The sequence below is a fragment of the Equus quagga genome, chromosome 7 (genome assembly GCF_021613505.1).
Source record: "Equus quagga isolate Etosha38 chromosome 7, UCLA_HA_Equagga_1.0, whole genome shotgun sequence".
Classification (NCBI taxonomy): Eukaryota; Metazoa; Chordata; class Mammalia; order Perissodactyla; family Equidae; genus Equus; species Equus quagga.
In genome coordinates, this window is record NC_060273.1 from 119,064,260 (window position 1) to 119,085,531 (window position 21,272).

The 21,272-nt window shown below is 36.3% G+C and overlaps 1 protein-coding gene across 2 annotated transcripts in view; it reads right to left on the reverse strand.

The window, feature by feature from the left end:
• Nucleotides 1-21,272, reverse strand: part of POLR3G (RNA polymerase III subunit G) — a 41,091-nt gene that overhangs the window by 9,836 nt on the left and 9,983 nt on the right. The window contains exons 3-6 of one of the 2 annotated variants that reach the window (XM_046667900.1): nucleotides 19,653-19,782; nucleotides 12,369-12,425; nucleotides 10,528-10,578; nucleotides 2,453-2,532 (exon numbers count right to left, since the gene is read on the reverse strand). In XM_046667900.1, the coding sequence (XP_046523856.1) occupies nucleotides 2,453-2,532; nucleotides 10,528-10,578; nucleotides 12,369-12,425; nucleotides 19,653-19,782 (318 nt within the window). Of the gene's footprint in view, nucleotides 1-2,452; nucleotides 2,536-10,527; nucleotides 10,579-12,368; nucleotides 12,426-19,652; nucleotides 19,783-21,272 lie in introns of both variants that reach the window. The other variant, XM_046667898.1, reaches the window with a different exon arrangement.

The window sequence follows — 21,272 nt, forward strand, 5'->3', positions numbered from 1 at the left end:
TCTTTAAATAAATAACTTCGACTTTATTTCTACCACATAGATCTAAATCAAACCCATAAAATTCCTCAATAGGTTAACAAATAGCAGATTTATGCAATTAAAAAAAAATGGTCTCAGAGCCACACGCATTGTCTCATTACTTCATCCTTTGCAGTAAGCTACCAGTTTGGTTCATCCACTTAGTAGTCTCCATTTTCTCTTCTGTGAGACTTAACTACCCCTATTACTTTACAGATTTGTTTTAAGAATAATGTGAATAATACAATGTGAAAACTTTGAAAACAGGTAATTTATGGGCAGGGAACAGGTCTAGCTTAAATACTATATGGCCACCTATAGAAAGAGCCTCTTATATGTCATGCAGAAATAAAAAGCTCAAATACTGGTTAACTGCTCTCTGACTATTCACACATTAATCACGAGATTTGACCATATGTCACTCCCTCTCCATCCACAGAAGTTTTATTATAATAAAACTTGCAACTGCTTATGCAGAAGAAATGAATAACAGGGTCATCTGGAAGTTAATCTTGCTCTATTAAAACCGTTCACTCATTGGGATTTCTAGATTTAAAATTTCCAGTTCTAACAACGTGTATACTGAAAAAGGGGTTTAAATGTAGTGAATAAGGAAACACAATTTGTTCTGATGAGAAACTACATCCATAGGTCTAGATCAATCTTCCTTATAGCACATGTCATCTTAGCAACTTCTTTCCAGGAAGCTTTAAGAACAGTCAGAATCTGTGTTCAATCAATACAAGCTGGCTAGTTCTACAGCCTCATCCATCATTCCACCAAGTTAAACCTGACAGTTATTGCTATTCCTTCAATGATCCTTCTGGCTTTATTTTCAGACCTGTTATCTCCAGCTCAAGTACTGATCAAAAAATTACATGACAAAAATATGAGTTTCTGTTACTATGTAGCTGTGCCAACTTGGCCAGGCAAGTAAAGTTTTAAAGCGTTGACTTCCTCATCTGTAAGTAAGGAATAATAATACCTATCTCTCTTTGTTGTTATGAAGTCTTAAGAACATAATGTATATAAATAACTCATCAAAGAGCCTGGTACATAATAAGTTCTCAATAGGTGCTAGCTGCTATCATCATCATCATCATCATCATCATCATCATCAACAACATCATCACCATCAATGCCAGGTGATACATGCATTGATAGTGGAAATAAATTGGTATAACCTCCATGCAGAGTGATCTGTCAATATTTATCCATATTATACAATACACATAACAACTGACCCAACAAATCTACTTCTAGCAATTTACTCTACATATGTGTAATGACATACTTAACATGAACTCACTACAGCATTGCTTATAACAGCGAAACACTAGATGAAACATAATGTCCATCAATAGGATACTGATTAAATAAATTACGGGTTCATTCTTACAGTAGAGCCAAAAAAAAAGAATGAGGCAACGCTATACAGACTGACATGGACCGTCTCCAAGATATTTTAAGTGATAAAATGAAAATGCAAAACAGTATAATATGCTATCTTTTGTCATTAAAAAGAAAAAGAAAAAAATCTGTATTTGCTATGCATAAAATATTTCTGGAAGGATATATAATAAACTGGTAACACTGGTTGTCTATAGGAGGAGAAGCGGATGGCTAGGAAGAGGGATGGGAAGGCAAATTTTGAGTTTATTAACCTTTTGAATTTTATCTTTTTATTCTTGAAATATTAAAAAAAAGGAAGATGGGGCCCGCCTCGTGGCCAAGTGGTTAAGTTTGAGCACTTCGCTTCAGTGGCCCGGGGTTTCGCCAGTTTGGATCCTGGGCACAGGCATGGCACTGCTCATCAGGCCATGCTGAGGCGGCGTCCCACACAGCGCAGCCAGAGGCACTCACAACTAGAATCTACAACTAGGTACTGGGGGGCTTTGGGGAGAAGAAGAAGAAGAAGAAGAAAAGGAGATTGGCAACAGATGTTAGCTCAGGTGCCAATCTTTAAAAACAAAAAAAAGATATAAAAATAAGTTCCATAAGATATGGTTTCCCCTCAATAGAATCTTCCATACTTAACATAAGACAGAAAAAAAACATTAAAAAGTACACATACAACAGTAGGAGGAAAAAAAAAATGAGAGGTTTTTCAAAGAAATACATTTTAGGTATGTAATTCTTACATGTTTCTTTTCCATGCATAATTCAAATGCAAGGGGAAAAGAGGGATACAGTAGAAAAGGAAGCAGGCTATAGAAGGTGAGGCAAGTTGACAGGTGAGTAGTAGAGAAAGAGAGGATGGAGCCGCCATACTGCCAGCCAAGAACATTCACATCTTTCCAGTTACCCTGCGTGCTGGGCTCAGTTCTGCCAAATCCACATTATTAAAAAGTGAGAGAAGCTGGAAAGGTTGAAGAAGGCAAAAGAAGGTATGACAGTTTTTCAGTTTGATCTCATAGTAAGAAGAAAACCTTACCTCGATCTTTTTCAATACGTCTGCAGGATTAGTGAGCGAAGTGCCTTGGCCTGTAACTTTTGCCTTTTTGGATTTGTGGCCTGCTGAAGGAAAACTACTGTGAATATATTGTTCTATAACAGCAACTGTGTATTAAGTTTCTTTGCCTTTTAATATGCTGTCAGGCACAGTGGTACAGCATACGAGGCAGGCACATCATTTGCAGACAATTAATTTTCTTAAAGAATAAACAAAATCAATCAAAACACCTCACCAATTCGAACACCTCACCAATTTTCCCTGGTGAGGAGTAAATGATAATCACTTAATAGGATATTTTCTAAGACTGCAGCCAGATGAATTAATGTCATCAGGGCCAAAATTGTAGAAATGTTACCTCAGGTAGCAGCAGTAGAGGACCAGCGGAAAGGCTCTCAGGAATGCATCATCTGCACTGGCTTCCTGATCACTGATCAGGAATTTTAACTAGGGCAATTTTACCAGGTTTGGAAAATAAAAAACAAGTCCAGGGGCTGGCCCCGTGGCTGAGTGGTTAAGTTCGCACGCTCCGCTGCAGGCGGCCCAGTGTTTCGTTGGTTCGAATCCTGGGTGCGGACATGGCACTGCTCATCAAACCATGCTGAGGCAGTGTCCCACATGCCACAACTAGAAGGACCCACAACGAAGAATATACAACTATGTACTGGGGGGCTTTGGGGAGAAAAAGGAAAAAATAAAAGCTTTAAAAAAAAAAAAAAACAAGTGCAGAATAAATACGCATTTGCCAATGGTTACAGAGATGAGAAAGAGGTTATATTCAGTGCAATATAGCATTATCTTTGGAACGAAGATGAAAATGGTTAAACTGAACATACTCATCATATGAATCTGAAAACTCAAAGCAATATAAATAAAACATTTTAATGGCTTTGGGATACATAATTTTTTAAGCCATATCAAAAATATTGCATTTTGAGGGGCTGGCCCCGTGGCCGAGTGGTTAAGTTTGCGCGCTCCGCTGCAGGCGGCCCAGTGTTTCGTTGGTTCGGATCCTGGGCGCGGACATGACACTGCTCATCAAGCCACGCTGAGGCGGCGTCCCACATGCCACAGCTAGAAGGACCCACAACGAAGAATATACAACTATGTACCAGGGGAGCTTTGGGGAGAAAAAGGAAAAAATAAAATCTTAAAAAAAAAAAAAAAATTGCATTTTGACACTATTCTGAAACTGCAGAGAATAGAGAATTATTTCACATATAGATCCTGTCAGTTACCCAAACATTATAATATACTATAAAATTGTCCCATTGTGATAAAAAATTACTATAGTTCTTTCCCCAAATCAAACTAAATACCTAGAAATTACTTGGTAATAGAGGAAAATATGGCTCAGAACGATGTAATTTTGTTAAAGATTAACATTTAACCTACAGAAGAAGAAAATTTTTAGATTGTGGTGGATGACCCATAACTGATGGAATTAGAATTTACTGTGTTATACCAAATTGCCCCTCAGGGAGTCACTGAGCTCAGAATTCCCAAACACATCCATTAGTGAGGTTTTGCTCAAACAAAAGTAATAGTTAGATTTAATGATGGGTAACTTTCTCTGGCCCCCTTGAGGGCAAAGACTGTTTAATTTGAACTGTAGGACATAAAATACAGTATCATATATGAACAAGATCTCAATATATATTATAACATTGATGCCAGAAAACATTAGCTAAGAATGTAATTTACTCACATCATGAATGTTTTCCTCTAAGGAGCTTTTATCAAATTATTTAAATTTCATATCACATAAGTCTGTTAAATGGATATTATCGAACACGGTCAGGTAAATAAACTTATTAAAAATTACTACTCTCTTAACCAAAAAAGTCAGTTGCATATTCAAGTCCACTCAGTATTTTTCACTATGTATCATTCTGGTTTTATATAATGCCTAATCTTTATATGTTTAACTGGGAGAGAACTGTCAAACTACCAAAATTTCTTAAAAGATTGTTTTAACCCCAAAACATTAACGTGATTTTTTTTTCCATCTTGGCCAAATATATGCATATATTTGACTTTTTTTGTTTCTTTCAATACCTGCCAGTAGCTGGTTCTTCAAGAAACAAACTTTTTCAGCCTTTGGCTCTTTTGATATTGTTTACTTTCGCGTAAATCAGTGGAGGCCATTTTAATAAAATAGAATATAAGCTTACCAAGAATAAAGCACAAAAATTACACAATAAGCAATAAAAAATATTAGAGGAGAATGGAAAAAGATTTATTGTTGTTGTTTGGTTTTTTAACAAATGGAAGTCCTGGTGCACTGGAAGCCTTTACTGATGATCAATGTGTATCTGAGACTCCAGGCATGTGTCATCAGCAGGGATGTATTTGAAAAACTAATTCTTCCAAATCATTCTTTTCAGCTCTCCTAAAGCTGACTACTAATTTGCGACCCATTAAAACATGACCAGTATCATTCATACACGTTATTTTATTGTGAAAATAATATATTTGCCCAATAAAAGTCAAGAGTATAAAGGGGACAGCAGATATAGTATTATATCTTATAATACTCTGTACACAATCGAGCTGAATATTCTTATATATTGTAGGTTTGAAATAAAACAAAAATACTTCCACTTTAAATACATACGTCAAAACTTACCAAATTGTATATTTAAAATATGTGCATTTTATTCTGTCAATTCTACCACAATAAGCTGTTAAAAAGGGGAGAATATCTTTCAGAAGACAGAATGACTTCGTAACTCATTCTATGAGGACAGCAGTACCATAATACCAAAACCAGACAAATATTCCACAAAAGAAAACTAAAGACTGATGTCGTTCGTGAATACAGATGCAAAAAATCCTCAACAAAATGTTCTCAAGTTCAATCCAACAACGCACAGAAAGAATTATACACCACGACCAACTGGGATTTATCCCAGGTATGTAAGGCTGGTTCAACATTCCAAAATCAACTAACGTAATCCATCACATTAACAGGCGAGAGAAGAAAAATCACATGATCTTATCAATAGATGCAGAAAAAACATCTGACGAAATCAAACAGCCACTCATGATAGAAACTCTTAGTAAACTAAGAATAGAGGGGAACTTCTTCGACTTGATAAAGAATATCTACCAAAAAAACCCTATAGTTACATCATACCTAATGGTGAAAAATTCGACACTTTCCCACTAAGATCAGGAACAAGGCAAGAAAGTTACCCCTTGCAACTGCTTTTCAACATCGTATAGGAAGCCCTAGCTAATGCAGTAATATAAAAAAAAGGATATAAAAGGTACACAGATTCTAAGGGAAGAAACAAAACTGTCTTTGTTTGTAGGTGACATGATCATCTGTACAGAAAATCTGAAAGAATCTCTCAAAAAACCCCTGGAACCAATAAGCAATTATAGAAAGATTACAGGATACAAGGTTAACACACAAAAGTCAAGCGCTTTCCTATATACCAACGATGAACAAGTGGAATTTGAATTAAAAACATAATACCATTTACATGAGCACCTCCCAAATGAAATACTTAGAGATAAATCTAATAAAATATGTACACAATCTATATGAGGAAAACTATAAAACTGATGAATGAAATCAAAGAACCAAATAAATGGAAAGATATTCCAAGTTCACGTATAGGAAGACTCAATATTGTCAAGACATCAGTTCTTCCTAACTTGATCTATAGATTCCATGCCATCTCAATCAAAATCCTAGTATGTTACTTTGCAGATACTGAAAAACTGATTCTAACGTTAATAGGCAGAGGCAAAAGACCTAGAATAGCCCACACAATATTGAAAGAAAGAACAAAGTTGGAGGATTGACATCACTCGACTTTAAAACATACTATACAGCCACAGTAATCAAGACAGTGTGGTATAGGTAAAAGAATAGAGAGCCCAGAAAAGACCCACAAAAATATAAAAAAGGGAGCAAAGGAAATACAATGAAGAAAAGAGTCTTTTCAACAAGTGGTGCTGAAATAATGGGACTTTCACATACAGAAAAATGGATTCAGACAGACATTACACCCCTCACAAAAAATAACTCAATAGATCACAGACCTAAACGTAAAACACAAAACTATAAAACTCCTAAAAGACAACAGGAGAAAATCTAGATGACCTTGCGTTTGGTGATGACTTTTTAGATGCAACACCAAAGGCACAATCCATGATAGAAAGAATTGATAAGAAAGAATTGACTTCATTAAAATTAAAAATATCTGTTCTGTGAAAGACAGTGTCAAGAGAACGAGAAAACAAGCCAGAGACCGGGAGAAAATATTTTCAAAAGACATATGTGATCAAGGACTGTGTGCAATAATAGAAAAAAATATATACTGGCCTCCGCTCCTGGGTGCTGGCACAGAATTCTTCAAACTTTTCTGATTTCCTAAATGATAAAGGCACTAGGAGCATCTTTTGTGCTAATATTTTGTCTTTGACCCTTTGACAGAGTTCCTAAACCCCTTGGAATTTACTGGGTGACAGAAGTATCTTTTGTTCTAAGGAGGAAACTCTTGGTGGGATCCTGCATAGCTTCAGGATAAGGGCTGGTCACCAGGTAGATCAAGCCATGATTAGAAGTCTGGAACTTTCAGCCCCATCTCCCATCCCCTGGAAAATGGGAGAGGGGCTGGAAATTGATTAATGATTGATCATGCCTATGTGATGAAGCCTCCATAAAAATTCTAAAAGTACGGGGTTCAGTGAGTTTCCAGGTTGGTGAACATCCATATACTGGGAAGGGGGCGCATCCCAACACCACGGAGACATAAGTTCCTGTGCTGGGGACTCATTTGGACTTTGCCCTATGTATCACCTTATATGACTGTTTATTTGTATCCTTTATCATATGGTTTATTACATAATAAATTGGTAAACCTAAGTAAGTGTTTCCTTGAGTTCTAGCAAACTGTTCTCGCAAATCAAATCCTGGCAGGGTGGGTGGGGTCACAGGAACTTCCAATTTGCAGCCAAGTCAGACAGAAGTTTTTTTCTTTTTAGGGAGATTAGCCCTGAGCTAACTGCTGCCAATCCTCCTCTTTTTGCTGAGGAAGATAGAAGCTTGTTGGAGACCTACTACTTATGATTGGCATCTGAAGTGGGGACCAGTCTCATGGGACTAAGTCTTTAACCTGTGGGACCTGTGCCAATTCTGGTTAATGTCAGAACTGAATTGAATTGTAAGACACCCAGCTGGTGGTGGAGAGAATTGCTTGATGCGGGAAAAAAATACTCCACACATCTGGCGTCAGAACTGTTGTGAATGTGGCAGTAGTATGAAAGCAAAGGAGAAACACATAGCAGGAGTGTGATTTCCCTATAGACTGTTATCCAAAATATACAAAGAACTCTTAAAACTCAACAATAAGAACACAAAAAATCTAATTAAAAAATGAGCCAAAGATCTTAACAGACATCTTGTCAAACAAGATATACTACTGGCAAGTGAGCATATAAAGAGATGCTCCACATCATTTGTCATCAGGGAAATGCAAATTAAAACAAGATACCACTATACACCTATTCCATGGTTCAAATCTAGAACACTCACAACACCAAACGTTGACAAGGATGTGGAGCAACAGGACCTCTCATTCATTGCTGCTGGCAATGCAAAATGGTAGTCACTTTGGAAGACAGTTTGGTGGTTTCTTACAAAACTAAACATACTCTTACCATACAATCCAGCATTTATGCTTCTTGGTATTTACTTACAGGAGTTGGAAACTTATGTCTACACAAAAACAGATGTTTATAGCAGCTTTATTCATAATTGCCAAAACTTGGAAGCAACCAAGATGTCCTTCAGTAAGTGAACAGATGAATTGTGGTACATCTAGACAATGGAATATAATTCAATGCTAAAACGAAATGAGCTATCAAGCCATGTAAAGTTGTGAAGGAAACTTAAATGCATATTACTAAGTGAAAGAAGCTAATCCGAAAAGCCTACATACTGTATGATTCCAACTCTAAGACATTCTGGAAAAGGCAAAACTATGGAGTCAGAAAAAAGATTAGTGGTTGCCAGGGGTTAGGAGGAGGAAGGGATAAGTAGGCAGAACACAGAGGATTTTTAGGGCAGTGAAACTACTCTGTACTACACTGTAATGGTGGATACATGTCATTATACATTTGTCAAAACCCACAGAAGGTACCACAGAAAGAGTGAGCCCTGAGGTTTGGACTCTGCATAATAAGGATGCATCAATGTACGTTCAATGATTGTAACCAAGGTACCACTCTGGTGGGGGATGCTAACAAAGAGGGAGGCTATGCATGTAGGGGAGGGCAGGGAATGTATGAGAAATCTCTGTACTTTCTGCTCAATTTTGCTGTGAATGTAAAATTGCTCTAAAAAAATAAAGTCTATTAAAAAAAACAAACAAAACAAGGCCTGAACAAAATAAGAGGGAGGTGGGGGGGATTTCTTCTCTTCTCTTAGTTGCTAACCCCATTGTTCTTAATCTCTTTGGCTATCTTCCTTTTTCTCCCTTCATTCTTTGTAGCAAGATTCTCCAAAGACTCATCTGTGCTAGCTGTCTCCATTTCCTAAACTCCCATTTACTGTGTAACCCATTCCACTCTGGATTCCACCTCTACAAATCTTTTAAAACGCTCCCACTGAGGTCAACAATGATCGACACGTCAAAAATTAGTTTACATTACATTTTCCAATCTTTGTCTTGCTTGACCTCTCAGCAGCATTGTTTAACCTCCTTTCACATTGTTGACCACCTTCTGAAATACTCTTCACTTCTGTACACTCTCGCTTCTGTGACTCCACTCTGTTCTGGTTCTCCTCCTCCTCTCTCTTTCCATCTCTTTTCTTTGCTGATTCAATTTCCTCCACCGGCCCATTAAATTTGGGCATTCCTCCAAGCTCAGGGTTAGGCCCTCATTCTTCTACTTCTCTAATTTCACCCTGGACAAGCTCATCTTTTCTCACAGTCTCAATTATAATATCTATGTTGATGACTACCATCTCTATTTTGAGCTCCATCCCTCTGTATCCAACAGCATATTCAACATTTCTACTTATAAATCTCAAAGGAACCTTAAGTACTATCTTTGAACTGAACTCATGATTTTTCCTTCATAAACCTGGTCTTTCTCCAATGTCCCTCCTCCAATCTCATCTTAGTAAACTCCTACTCTTCCTTCAATCTGGACTCCAGTTCCATTTTCCTTAAATAACCCGTCCCTGACCTCCCAATGAGGACAGTGTGTTTTTGTTTAATGTTCTTGCTCCACTTGACTGTAAACTCCATGAGGTCAAGGATTATTCCCACTTTGCTCACTGTTTTATTCCTCTGAGCACAGTGTCTGGCAACAGTGGAGACTTAGCAACTATTTACTCAGTGGAATTATGAAAGAACACCACCATGGAAACTTTCACTTTGGTATTTTATGTACAGTATAAAGTTCTATTCTACCAGTTCCCAAATTTCACCAGTTCCAAATGTTTTAGTTAAAAACTTAAAATACAGCCAGTATAACCATCCAAAAAATGTCAAATATACAAATGAAAATGTCTGTGTAATTCAAAAGTCTTTCCCAGCACATCAAAATTCCATAAATAAAGAAAAACAGGGGCCGGCCCAGTGGCACAGCGGTTAAGTTCACACGTTCCGCTTCTCAGCGGCCCGGGGTTCACCAGTTTGGATCCCGGGTGTGGACATGGCACCGCTTGGCACACCATGCTCTGGTAGGCATCCCACATATAAAGTAGAGGAAGATGGGCAAGGATGTCAGCTCAGGGCCAGGCTTCCTCAGCAAAAAGAGGAGGATTGGCAGTAGTTAGCTCAGGGCTAATCTTCCTCAAAAACAAAAAACAAAAAACAAAAAACAAAAAACAACTAAACAAACAAAAACAAACAAAACAAACCAGAAAGTCAATAACAAAATGCTTTACCAAAATAACCAAAATGCCAAACACATTTCAAGAAAAAGTATTCAGAACATTGAGTGTAACTTCACGTTGACAATTCCATATTAGATAGAATTTAAGCAATAACCTTTTCCCACCTGGATTATTATTATATTACTCAGCATACCTTTTTTGCATTTTTTTGTTGGCATCATCTCTCTTGGGAGTCTTCTCCAATCTGGGTGTGCAAAAGAAGAAATACAAAAATTTCACTTTCCTCTAGAATCAGTGGCACTGGACATAACTATTTAAAGCACACGACAGTTGCTCATGCAGAAAAAGTAAAATTTCTTAGTATCTGACTACACAGATTTAGCTTAGGAATCAAAACATAACAGTGATACGTTTTCTCCTATGAGGAAAAAAATTCATTAAAATAGCTTTGAAATAGTGCCATAAAATTTCTACAACATTCTTTTAATAGCTATATAATTTAATTTATGTAATAAATTTTAAATACAGAAATTTTTTAACAAGAATAATGATATAGAAAAATATTTATGGACATGAATTTATTCATGACATTATTAAATAAAAAGTTTCTAAAACAATATATATATAGAATCCCATTTAAAAGAATAAACCTAACATACAAATCTTTTTATATATAGCATTTGTTCAGAGAAAGCTCTAGATTGGGAAGAAAATATTACAGTAATTCTTTGTGGGTGTTGGGATTACAGCTGTTTTTCTTAAGTATTACTTATCTACTATTTAACTACTCTATATTTTTAAAGTTTTCTGTAGTTGATATGTATTTCTTATGTAATAAAGGATTTTTTCCCCAAAAGTTAATGTGACTACAATCCCAATAGATGCAAAATTAAATAAACAATTTTAATAATTATCTGAAAACTTTAAAATTAAAAATACAAATACCTATGGAAAAGTAAATTCCCTCCAATAAATGATTTTGTTAAACAATTCCTCTAATTTGTCACGTTTTTCTAATTTTTAAGCATAGAGTTAATCAGAAAAATGAAGCAACATAAAAATGAATTAAAAAATACTGCCTGCTGATAAAAAAAATGTCAGTGCATTCTGTAAAAAACATTTATATCTTAAGCTATTTTACCTGAACTAATAAATTTTGCTTTGAATATATTTGTTTTTCTAAGTGACTCAGATGATCATAAGAAAGTATATAAAGAAAATTTTTTAGGAATGAATATTTAAGAAGCGGAAGAAATGAGAGATCCAGGAGAGAGGGGACAGAACCTCATCAACCATCGACACTGAACAGAGCACTATAACCCGTGAAAGCAATAATCCTGTAAATGCTGTTTTTGTTTTTACATAAAGGCAGTTTCTATAAAAGGACAGGATGTCAAAGGCAAGTGAGCTAAAACGAGGAGACCTGGGTTCTAGTAGTGCCGTCCAAGTCGCCCCAACAGGTCACTTCATTTCTAGGGCAACTGTTTTTTATCTGCAAAATGAATGAGCTGGATGAGATCTCTCCAGCCCCTTCCACCTTGGCTATGTCAAAGGCAAATTTGTGAACGGTGAAAAAAAGCCTCTCTTAGGTGTGGTTCTGTTGAGAAGGCATCTTAACAACTAAAAACCGTCTATGTCTGCTTGAAAGAAAAGAAGACCCATTAGCTTGGCTTAAAAAATTGTTTTCTCCTCAAAAGCTATCTAATCACATAGGAGCACAGAAGTGTGTACTGGTAGTACAGATTAAAATTGAGATTGTCGAAAATGAAAATGGAAAATCCAAATAGGTTTGGCAGATCCTCTTTTATAAAAAATCTATTTTAAGAACTTCCACAAAAACACTTCAACTCCTCCTTCTAACAGTATAAAAATCTTTTCATCTTAGTTTTCAAGAGATATGTGTTACTAATCAATTACGGGAAAAGAGCCAGACTCTATTTTCCTATGGTGAATATAGAAAATTTGTCCTAAAAAAATATGCGATACGGAGGTAGGCTTTAAAAATTATTTTAACATTTTCTGTTTTCTAATTACCTGGTACCCACTCTTCTTTGTACACCTTCATATATCTTTTACTATATCTTTCAATATCTAGAAAAAAAGAAAAAAGTGTTCATTAGAAAAAATCAAGAATGAAACCTGAATTTAAGCCATTCTTTTACAATAATTGAAAACCCCAAACACCTTTGACTTCACATATAGCGAGTCTCCTACATTCGTACATAGTGTGTTCCTGAACACACATGGAAAAGTTCAGTGAGCAGTGAGCATTACATGTTCGAGGAAGTGGAAGCCACAGCTGGGTATGAACGGCGGGGTGAGCGGAGACCTAAACTCTGATGATGGTTCTTAGAATTAGTCAACCTGACTCACCTCTGAGAATATTCACAAAAGCCCAGAGCCAGGGCAGGAAGCCATTTACATAAAAGGACAGGGAAGTCTTCTCAGCATCTTTTATTTCTTCTTGTGACAATGGCCTCCAGCTCCCAATCTTTAAACCTGTGTAACTGGGATGTGTTAAGTACCTAAGCGGGGATGGAGGGCTGTTTGCTCACTGCTGGTGCTTAACACACACATTCAGCTATGCTTCTCAATGAGCTACTTTTCACAGTCCACTGGGGAGGGGAATGGGGAAAAGGCCAGGAGTAGGCAAGGTTGGACTTGATGGGGTGTGATCAGGAAGCTGCAAGCTTTCCATGCAACTACTGAGAACTCGGCAGGGACGGACCTTCTGAGCTTGCCAAAAATGGGAGAGGTAACACTGTGGCTCTTGCTTCTGCTTTGCCCACTTTGCCACAAGAAACTCCCTCAATGAGGGCCCAAACCCTTTCCCGACCACACAAGTTGGCAAGCAACACCATCATGCAACAGCTTAAAACCATGGTTCAAAATAAAAAGTGATTTGGGAGTATAGCCATGAAAAAGGGAAGGTGATACAAAAGATGAAAATATAAAAATCAAGGCCCAAATATATACTGATTTTTCTTCCACGTTAAGGAAATGCTTCCAAATAATACTGAGACCATGGTGTTAGATAAAAATAACCAAAATAAACAGTAGATCAGAGACCAAGAAACCAGGCTTTTCTAGGTATTTAACTGTTTAACTTCAACCTTGCTCTTAAGTTTTTCATCTGTTAAGAGAAGTCAGCATAAATGAGAGATTCCCAGCATTTGCATTTAAAAATTTTCTCTAAAACAGATTCCATATTTTAAAAATATTTAACCCTCAGTATATCAAGAAAAACAGCTATTACCACTTATTATCTCAGTCCAACAAACCATTTTTTATATTTTTAGGTTACTTTCAAATAATTTACAGAATAAGAGGTATTGAGAACCAACTACTAGAAGCCAACTAAAAAGAGGCAAGTAATAATGTACACCTGAAATTGCACAATATTATAAATCATTATGATCTCAATAAAATTACTGGGGAAAAAAAAAAGAGGGAAACGATTTGAATAGACATTTGTCCAACAAAGATACCCATGGACAAAAAGCACATGATAAGATGCTCAACATCATTAGTCATTAGGGAAATTCAATTCAAAAGCACAATGAGATATCATTTTATACCCAGTAGGACAGCTACAACCAAAAAGACAATAACAAGTGTTGACAAGGATGCGGAGAAACTGGAACCCTGATAGACTGTTGGTAACATAAAATGGTGCAACCATTTTGGAAAACAGTTTGCCAGTTCCTCAAAGTGTTAAACAGAGTTACCATATGACCCAAGATATATACCAAATAGAAATGACACATGTCCACAGAAAAATGTGCATGTAAATGTTCACAGCAGCATTACTCATGATAGCCCCAAAGTGGAACTGAACCAAATATCCATTAATTGATGAATGAATAAACAAAATGTAATATAAATATACAATGAAATATTATTCAGCACTAAAAAGAAATGAAGTACTGATATATGCTATACCATGGATGGACCGTGAAGACATTATGCTAAGTGAAAGAACATAAAAGTCATCAGGGCCGGCTCCGTGGCCGAGTGGTTAAGTTAGTGTGCTCCGCTGCGGCAGCCCAGGGTTCGGATCCTGGGCGTGAACATGGCACAGCTCGTCAGGCCACGTTGAGGCGGTGTCCCACATCCCACACCTAGAAGGACGTGCAACTAAGATATACAACTGCATACAGGGGGGGTTTGGGGAGATAAAGCAGAAAAAAAAAAAAAAAAAAAAAAAAAAGATTGGCAACGGTTGTTAGTCCAGGTGCCAATCTTTAAAAAAAAAAAAAAGTCATGGGGCTGGCCCCGTGGCCGAGCGGTTAGGTTCCCGCACTCCGCTGCAGGCGGCCCAGTGTTTCGTTGGTTCGAATCCTGGGCGCGGACATGACACTGCTCATCCAAGCCACGCTGAGGCGGCGTCCCACGTGCCACAACTAGAAGGACCCACAACGAAGAATATACAACTATGTACCGGGGGGCTTTGGGGAGAAAAAGGGGAAAAAAAATAAAATCTTTAAAAAAAAAAAAAGTTATAAAAGAACACCTATCATTCCATTTATATGAAATGTCCAGAACAGACAAATCTCTAGAGAGAGAGCAGATCAGTGGTTGCCATAAGCTGAGGAGAGGGGAGAATGGGGTGATCCTAATGGATATAAGGTTTCTTTTTAGGATGATGAAAAGGTTCCAAAATTTAGATAGTAGTGCTGGTTGCACAATTCAGTGACTACAGTAAAAGCCACTGAATTGTATACTTTAAAAAGTGAATTTTATCTCAATAAAGCTGTTATTTAAAAAGAAAGAAAACTATTGGAAGTTTTAATAAGAAATTAAATATAGTAAACTCTAATTTATAGTCCATTATTTTTCTGGTTTTGAAGGTACATTTACCCAAAACAGGCAATGTCCCTTGAATGCAGCTAACTGCATCAAATGTGCATTCTAGGTTTGTCATGCACAAATCCTGAATATATGCATTTCACATATCCTGATTCCAGATTTCAAATACATCTTTAATAAATTCTGACTTATTACTTCTTGTTCTGCTTCTTGCACCATCCACATGACTCTAGATTACAAATACATCTCTAATTGGTTCTAGCTTATCATTACTTCCAATTCTTCTTCTCGTATTTGCATCATCAAAATGTAATACTTTTAAAGACTTTGATGGCTCACATATTGGTTGAAGAGAGAATGGCCCAGTCATCTTCTTTGGTCTATAATTGTAAAACATTTTCATTATTAAACTTATAATTACCAATTAACATGATCAATCCAATAAATTGTTTCATTTCTACACAGTCTATTTCCTTTCAATCATCCTTGCCTTTCCCTTCAGCATTTGTCCAGTTACAACTATGTCAAATAAATTTTGGTACATAAATATCATGAAAAAAGAAAAAAGTCACACATCATTTTAGCAAACAGGATGTTCCCAGAAATATTATGTGATGAGGTGCTTTGCAAAGATTAGCTGTATGAGAATACCATATTTCCTTTTCATCCTTAGAGATACAGTGTTTACTCAGTGATTCTTAAGTTTGAGAAAAGTCATCTAGGATACCATCCTCTGAAGGCTCAGTCTGAGATTTTGCTTATACAATCAATTTCACCATCATCAGTAGCATCCAGAGAGCTGCTGTCTCTTTGCCATTCATCTTCTGATTTGTCCAGTAATTGTGAAACATCCTCCTCTGTCAATTTCCTTCTCTTTGCCATTATGGGTAGAAAATGAAAAATTCTGAATTCTCAATTGTATTCTATGAAAGCTAAAACAGAAACAAAACAACTATGAAGTCGAGAGTCTCTCCAGACTTCTTTTGTATCTTCTTGAAAATTAATGTGGGGCCAGCCCGGTGGTGTGGTGATTAAGTTCCTGTGCTCTGCATTGGTGGCCCAGGGTTTGTGGGTTCAGATCCTGGTTGCAGATGTACACATCACTCATCAAGCCATGCTGTGGTGGCATCTCACATACAAAATAGAGGAAGATTGGCAACAGATGTTATTTCAGGGATAGTTTTCCTCACGAAAAAAAAAATGTACTACTATGGGCAACACAACAGAAAAACTAAAGGATGAAGTAATAGTGATGATTTCTTTAACTACTGCACCATCTTTGTATGGAATTTCATCATTCTTCCATTTTTTTTAATACTTTAGTCTTTTTGTTCAGCAGTGGGGAATAATTGATGAATACTTATGAAATAATATCTCTCATGATGAAACAGCAAAATGTTTCAAGATGCAGGAAAAATAAGATCACTAAGATTCCAAAATGTATTTTAGATTTATAAAAGGGTCCAATGGGTGATATGGTAATACTAAGATAATATGGGTTTTCTTTCTTAAAGTAAATTCTCTTTTTTCTTTGGAAGATCTCTACAAAAAACCAAAAGTTATGAATATCAATTATTATACAGTTAAGAACTGCTCAAAAAGAATCTCAAAAATTAAATTAGGGGGTCCAGCCCAGTGGCACAGCAGTTAAGTTCACGTGTTCTGCTTCAACAGCCCGGGATTTGCCGGTTCCGATCCTGGGTGTGGACCTATGCACCATTTTCAAGCCATGCTATGGCAGGTGTCCCACATATAAAGTAGAGGGAGATGGGCACAGATGTTAGCTCAGGGCCAGTCTTCCTCAGCAAAAAGAGGAGGATTGGCGGCAGATGTTAGCTCAGGGCTAATCTTCCTCAAAAAAAAAAAATTAAATTAGGGTCTCATGGACTCTGACGGTATATTGAGAGTTAATAAACCAAACAAACTCCATTTATTCAGTAACAGATCTTGTGGTCATACTGCAGGTAAACGTATTATTTCCACTAAGCTTTTGATGTTCTGAAAATGGCTTACAGAACCATCACCACTGTCACTCTTGTTTCTTTTGGTTTTTTTTTGAGGAAGATTCGCCCTGAGCTAACTACTGCCAATCCTCCTCTTTATGCTAAGGAAGACTGGCCCTGAGCTCACATCCGTGCCCATCTTCCTCTACTTTATATGTGGGACGCCTACCACAGCATGGCTTTTGCCAAGCAGTGCCATGTCTGCACCTGGGATCTGAACCAGCGAACCCCCGGCTGCAGAGAAGCAGAACATGCAAACTTAACCGCTATGCCACCAGGCCGGCCCCGCTCCTGTTTCTACCTCAGAGGACCCCAGTGGTTTAGGAATCTGAGCTGGGAACCATGGGACCAGATGTTGTCTACATACCCTTGTAGCTAAAGTTCATTAAAATAATAATATCCATTGGTGCTTTTCCTTTATTATAAAAATAATAAATTTCACTGTAAAAGAAATACCAACCATTTCTATAATTTTACCTGAAAACTTTATAAACAGATGTTGAAGACATTACAACCTGAAATACATTTATTCTGTGCCCTCAATTCTCTTTGACAAATCTCAACGCCCTGAGCCACCAGCCACTTGATTATCAGGAAGTCTCGAGATCTCCGAACCTATTTGTTGGCCCCAGTCTCTAGTGATTCACTTCTTCACATTAGTCCTTAATTCTCTCTCTGCTAACACAGGTGGCGAGCGATGGGAGAAGGCTGGTGAGTGACGGAACACTATCTGGAATAGGCTCCCTCTGACAGTTGCATACTTCTGTTTAGTCGGGCCAATTCTTTTTCATTCATGTGTGTGTATCTAACATACATATATATAGTGGAGATTATATTAATCTAGACACACACATATGAATGTATATATTATATTTTTAAAAACACTTTATTTTGAACCATAGTTTTATAAAACACATTAGATCAAGAAACAGAGGTAAACATGAAGACTTCAAGGAGACTGTATTGTATCAATTTGGAAAATTCTATACAAGAGTTTTCTCCTGAAAGAAACAGAAGCAAAAGATTCCTTATGTTTTTAAATATTTTATTGCGCAGTTATCAAAGACAAAGAGTCTCTTGATCCAGGCATAAGCCAGCCACTCCCAGAAACTAGCAACGAAATTACGTTCTTAACATCTCTGTCCAAAAGACTCACATAAACGCTTTAATGATATACTGTAAATTAGACATATGCTTTAATAATAACCACATTGAGTTAAGTAAATCTGTCCCAAAATCTAGAGAAAAGACTAATTTTAAAGACTAAAATAAACCCTACACTATTATTTTTTCAAGTAAGAATGAATATTTACTAGTTGTTAGTCTTACTTTTTAAAATGAGCTTTAATTTCATTTTTGAATTCAAATAGATAAAAGTACGCAACATATGAAAATAAAAAAATTCAGCATTTTTGAGGGAAAAATATCTCTTATCAAACCACTATATAACTTCAAGCAGCTATGTTTTGAAAAATTAAGTGAATTTGTCTAAAATGCTTCTTATAATTACAAACACATGTTATATTCTATATAAGACATTTCTTGACTCTTAGCCAATTCTAAGCCTTTTAGAGAGAGGGAAAATGGACTGCATTTTTAATACTAATGGAATGAGATGATACCATGTGAATTTCTCATGTTTTAATAATGTTGTTTTGAGAACTGAAGGATGATATCGATCTTTCTAATTTCAACATTCAAGGGCAGAAACTGAAAATCAATATGGTTCTACTGTGCTAAATAACTACTTAGGAACAAGCTCTGTTCCTCTAAAACCACTTCCCACTTCCAGTCTGAGATTGTCAAGCCTTCAACTATAATTTCTCCTCTCTGTCCTTGGTATAACCAATGAATACATGTTTTCTATATTCTATTGTATCTGATATATAAATGGTAAGCCAAAATATAATCAAAGCTTTTAAAAATTTTAACCTGCATAAAGGTTTATGCATAAGGATAGTAATCACAGTATTATATATATATATGTGCAAAAAAACTAGATAAAACCTTAAACCTAACAGCAGGGAACTAGTTACAAATAATAATGTTATATCTACACAATGGAATACTACAGAGTCATTAAAAATCGTATTTTCTAAGAATACTAAGGAAAATGCTAATAATACACTATTGACTGAAAAAAGAAGATACAAAGCAATATGAATCTAATTTTATAAAAAGAATACACACATAAAAAGAAAAAATCCAGAAGATACAAGAAAATATTAATAGTAGTTCTCTAGACATAAGTACTATAGGTAATTTTTATTTTTTAAACATTTTTATGACATATAAAACTTCTATTGTGAAAGGTAATTTGAAAAATAAAATATCAAAAAGTTTAAAATATATTTTCTGTGAAATCAATATAAATATGCTTTCTCATGGTAGCTGATAATTTCTGACTGAATTGAATCAATCAGCATTAAATAGCCATATATCTTGTGCCAAAATACTGTTTCCTCTGTATACGCTGAAACACATAATCAAAGAGTCCAACACGCACCTTGTTTTTCTTCAGGTGTTTCCATGAAATAAGGCATTCTTTTCATAGTTTCTCTCAACTCCTGTTTCAAGGCCAGCATATAATCCTCACCCTCTCCTGTTCTCAGAGGCACTGGTTTATAATCTGTATCCTGTTTAAGTTAAGAGACAATGTTTTTTTTTAAATAAATTAAATATTTTAATATCTCTTATGTCTATATTCTGGAAAGTGTCAGTTTTATTGAAAATTACATTTTACAGGTACTAAGTTTTACAATCAACTTAAAGATGTTGAACTTTGTAATCTATTTAACCTTTTAGCTCATTTCCTACTTTGCTCTTATTTTAGAGGTAGGAAAGATGCTTAATTTTCCTTCTGACCACATCAATCATCATTCTGCTATCTAGTCTGTTGACTGTGATTCCACAGTTTTAAAATCAAGGCACCAATGAGAGTAACTGCTTTAGTCTCCTATTAATCTCAGTCAGTGGTGGTGGTATTAGTGGGAGCAGTAATAACAAAAGAAATATGAGTAGCAGCTATCATTTAGCAAGTGGTTACCATGACCAGGATACAGTCAGTAGTCAACATCCATGATCTCATTTAAGGAATCATCAATATTTCCCTTTTTACAGTGAAGAAACTGAGAAGTGAACAATCTATAAGCCCACACAACTCATAAATGGCAAAGCAAGAGTCTGAAGCTACATTTTCAATTTTAAAAAATTACACACACACACTCATCTGTATTTATGTGTGAATATATATTCATAAAATACATATATTCATAAAAAAGTAAATCCTCAGGATACCTAGTAAAGACATTTCAGAAGCTAAGTATAGGGTACATTTTCAAACTTTCACTCTGAATGTATTTATTCATTCTACAAGTATTTATTGAGTACCTACTCCAAGCCAGACATGGTTAGACAACAGGAAATACTAGGATGAACTAGTCAAAGTTCCTGTCCGTATAGAACTTACTTTCAAAGGGAGAAAAACACAACAAATAAGTAAACAAATGAGGTAATATATAATTTCAGGTATTGACAAGTGACATAAAAAAAATGAAGCCAAGTAGAGGGAAGAGTGACTGACAGTGCATCGAGGCGGGCGGTGGCCGGTCTAGACAGGGTAGGCACACATGACCACTCAGGGAAGTCACATTTGAGCAGAGACATGGACAGAATTAGGAAGCCATTCATGCAAAGACTTGGGGAACAGATGGTTCTAGCCGGGGAAACCAGCAGAGGAAAACACCTGAGGGAACAAGGAGGCCAGGATGGCTAGGGAGAGAGGAGGGAGTGGTCGGAAAAGGGTCAGAGAGACATCGGAAAGGCCAGACGAGACAGCCTGTTAGCCATCGGTAAGGAATTTGTATTTTATTCCAAGTATAAAACAAGAGTATGTTCTAATATTCCCAGTGTTTAGAAGTAATCTCACATGGAGAAGAGCTCGTTTTAAAAGAAATCAACGTAAACTGACATTACACCTGTACGTGAGATATTCACTTTGTTGTTAGACTATACTGAATATCAAAAAGGCAAAAAAATATCAAGAGCAACAAGCAGAGACTGCCTATGAGAGACATCTACATGCCCAGATACATTTGTCCAGGGTCCTCTACTTACATAAATCTTT